The 4,190-nt window shown below is 32.5% G+C and overlaps 1 protein-coding gene across 1 annotated transcript; it reads right to left on the reverse strand.

Moving 5' to 3' along the window:
- Nucleotides 1-3,065: 3,065 nt before the first annotated feature.
- Nucleotides 3,066-4,190, reverse strand: LOC134687831 (protein mab-21-like 3). Its single transcript, XM_063548290.1, has one exon. The coding sequence runs from the start codon at nt 4,188-4,190 to the stop codon at nt 3,066-3,068; it is 1,125 nt and encodes a 374-aa protein (XP_063404360.1).

Below are 4,190 nucleotides of genomic sequence, written 5' to 3' on the forward strand. Positions count from 1 at the left end.
TAAACCTCTCACTTGTTGGACAGTCGCGTCAAATTTCATTATAATTTCAAGATGCGTGAAAAGGGTAATCTTGTCATAAAGGAGTACAGTATTCATCACCGTGTCACAATCTCAACAGAACAAAAACAACAACATATCGTTGATTCGATGATGTCACAAACTAGGGCAAAAGGGATCGTTGTTTCGTTTAACTTTAATTTTCTGTTTGTAAGAACAATATAACTACAAGTAATGTCTTTTATATTTAAACAATCTTTTAATTTGATAGTCATATTTATCTTGACTACACTTCTACCATATAACCGGCTATTGATACAGAAGATGCAAAATTGTAAAAGTCAACAAAGTTAGCAGGATAATAATTTGGTTTGCTAAACAAACATTTCGTCTGCACAAGATTTATCCTTGCAGTCGAATCAATACATTCTTGTATTTATCACCCATTAATTTGCATTTATCAATTAAAAGATGGAATCAAGTTCTTAAAACAGTTTTTTTGATAAGTTGTTTTGGCCAGATAACTGGTAGAAATTGGAATAATGTTTAGATTTGGATGCATTCTAATCAATCCCAAGGGACTTACATCATATAGTTAAGTTATGGTTTAATTGATTGACATGCCAGTTATTTTCAAATGTCTTTTTACGTTTCAAAATGCCAAAAACTTATATGACCCATTGATACTACTTCATTATTGTTTTTAATCATGAGTAGCATAATCAATATTCTTCTTTTAATCTGTTATGAGTAAGGAAGTTTGTATGTATAACAGTGATAACCTTAAAAGTACATTTGATATACAAATATGTCGTTTGAATTACAATCCATTGAACAACCAACATGACCAATACGCCATATTTTCAATTATTATTAAAATATTCAAAATTATAAGAATAAGAAGATGAGGTCAACATTGATTGTTAATGAGACAAATATCAACTATGACCTGAAATATATACAACTGTTTTCTGTTTTTGGGTCTGGTTGTTATTTCTTTGACACATTCCGAGTATTCATTCTCAATTTCAAGCATATACGCGGTCGTACAGCCTTTCAATTTAAACCAAACCCATAACGTACAGTATATAGTATGTAAGGCTTATTTTCGCAGAATGCGAAACAACTTACGGTGTTTCATAAGACTACAGATAAACATACAGTGTCTTGTCTTAATGACTCCTAATATGTATACGCCACAAATTATGAACGGCTTGTGTCCGAGGATATCACACTTCTTAAGCCCAGTGTTTTTGAACTCACTTGAAAATACTTTGATTTTTATACATTGAATGTTTTCTCTTGAATGATTAAAGGATGCAAAATTTGTACATATCTGAAATTATAATCCCGAAAAACAAATGTTCCTTTTGTTGGTTCAAGTTTGGACTTTTTTTTAATTTACTGTTACTAAGGTGTGTTTCTTTTCAAACACTTATGCAGATGAGCTTTAAACACCGATGAAAACAATATTTATTAAATGCGCCTTAGATGCAACAAGTTAATTCGATACTCTTATAAATGGGTATTATTTAACTACTCTTATTGGTTATCAAAGGTAACAGGATTATAATTTAGTACGTTCTTATTAACTACTCTTATAACAAAATATATATTTACTTGATTACGGCGGGCGGAAGTGTTTTATTTGAAAACTTTTAATGTGTTATAGAGTTGACACGAAACACCTAAACATACATATAGATAAGGCCTGTATCGCTGAAATGGTGTTTTTGTTTCTAAATTGTTATCTTGAAACCGTTGTTTTGTGTGGGACACCTGAGAAATTTTCCAGAACGTTCAATTTATATAATTCGGAAATTCTGCTCTGTCAATATGGGTATTGTAGTTGTATTGTTGACTATAATAAGAAGTCAGTATTCTTGATTTAGAAAAATGTAATTGCAAGACAAAAATCACATTACTTAAAATCCTTTATATCATTCAGGTTGTTTTTGTGTATCATGTGTATATGTACAAAAAAACAGCCAGTATTCATTGGATATTGTAGACCATTCAAATAGTCTTGACCTATGTATCTATACAAGAAAACAGCCTGTAGTCATTGTATACTGTAGATCATTCAGGTAGTCTTGACCTATTCATTTGCACTAAAAAAACAGCCAGTTGTCATCTTCACTTAACACACACACATATACAAATATCATTTATATGATTATGAGACATGTTGTAATGTTAAACTTGATATGACAATATATGAGACAGTGGGGTCATTTTTCCTCATAGCCTTCAGCTCTTTGGTTAGCTTATATCTCTAAAACCATAGCAAAATTAAGACGGTTGGAAATAAAAACATTAGGTGAGCGACACGTGTTCCTTGGAGCCTCTAGTTCATATAGTTTAGACCGTTGTTTTCCCTTTTGAAAGGTTTTACACAAGTCACTTTTGGAGCCCTTTATAACTTACTGTTCGGTGTTAGCCAAAACACCGTAGTTTACTTTTACATATTATGACTCGGATGGAGGGATGTCTCATTGGCATTCATATAACATCTTCTTATATCTATATATATAACAAAATGATAGACAAAAAACAATACAGACATGTAGCATTGAAAACAAATAAAAGTGTCAATATTTATTTCATCTTCAGCTCAGTAGTCAGTACATCTGTACTGACATAATTTAACAAACCTTTTTTAAAATTGTCCGTATATAAATTTTGAAATTATAAGAAAACTAAGGTTTCAACTCCTTCAGGTAAATTTGACTTTATATGAATTGGACAATTCATTTTATGTATTTCTGTCATGGAACTCTTCAACGGTTTCGGTACTTATACATCCTTTGGTTTTGAGCGTTCCTGGTGAAGGTGAATCCAGAAAAACGCTTCGGACGCATGAAATTATTAAACGTGTTGTTTTCAATATTTTTCAATAACATTTTAACATCATGCCTATCCTATTAAAGTTATCATTTAAAATATATATCTTGGTTATTTATAATAATATAATATCAGTCGTGAAGACAGCTAGTTCATGTATTGACTTGATAATACATTTCACTTATACTGTTTTCAGGTTATGGAAAAAGTTTGAAGGCTTTTTATCAATTTTCCTTAACACTATATAAAACCCAGTTAATCATTCTTGCAGCATGATCAAGTGCTCCATTATCCTTATTTTTAAACAGATTATTTGACCTGTCGAAATACTGCGGCAAATTCTTTTCTGATAAATGTTTGAGTAGTTGCTCACACATACCGATGATTCGTTTACCCATCAATTTCCTTTCCCACTGCCAGTCCATTGGTAGGCGTTCACATTCGAGAAATAATATGTTTTTTAAATGATATGATGTAAGACCTTTCAAATTTTCATCTTCATCAAACGGACACCACAAAATTTCTCGCAGGCCTTTCATAATTCTCAGAGATCTCCTCCTGAATGTTCCAGACCCTTTTTTGTCAATATCTACAAGAAGTTCTCTTTCGCAAATGGCAAATGACAGCTTCCAGTAAAGTTCATCGGATGTAACGAAGTTTACTCTGATATTTTTTAGTTGCCAAATTTTTTCTGAACTTGGCCATTGGGCTCCATGTTGGGGCCATTCAAACTCATCTTTAAACGGCAGTCTCACATTGACCATTGGCGCCAAATCTACATTTAGATCGACTGCATCACGTTGTTTAATGGTGATAGTCACAGCTGGTGAGTCGGATAAATCTTCAAATTCAACTCTGTGGTCAATTAGTGAATTCTCAGTCAAGCAATTAATAGCATCGCGTACCAAGTTCTCGAAATGTCTTTTAAATTTAAGAGGCACAATAAAACCTCCTTCTGTCACACTATAAGGCCCCTTGTCATTTGTTTTAAGGGTGTATTTCCTCTGCAATATTGGTAATGGAACTTCCGAACTGGAAATCCTATGATTGGCATCAACAGTATAAATGGCAGGTTGATTCACATGTGTCCAACTGTGCACTATTCCGGTATCATATAGAATGCTGAAGTCAAACTCATCGGCATTAGAAGTTTTCGAGTACGAATGAAAACTTCCAACTTTAGCTGGATCCTTTTTAAACTTTGGATCTAGCAAGTTCACATATTCAAGGATTTTCTGAACTATGTGCCTCACAACTCTTGCATTTATTTTAGTTTCCTCTTTGTTCATTTCAACATTGTCATGAAAAAATGTTTGAAACTTTCCATTTAATTCCCTATTTGTTGCCAT

The sequence above is a fragment of the Mytilus trossulus genome, chromosome 10 (genome assembly GCF_036588685.1).
Source record: "Mytilus trossulus isolate FHL-02 chromosome 10, PNRI_Mtr1.1.1.hap1, whole genome shotgun sequence".
NCBI classification, from domain to species: Eukaryota; Metazoa; Mollusca; class Bivalvia; order Mytilida; family Mytilidae; genus Mytilus; species Mytilus trossulus.

What these genes read in the sequence shown, in the direction of transcription:
- LOC134687831 (XM_063548290.1), bottom strand. Translation starts at nt 4,190, where the DNA reads ATGGCAACAAATAGGGAATTAAATGGAAAGTTTCAAACATTTTTTCAT.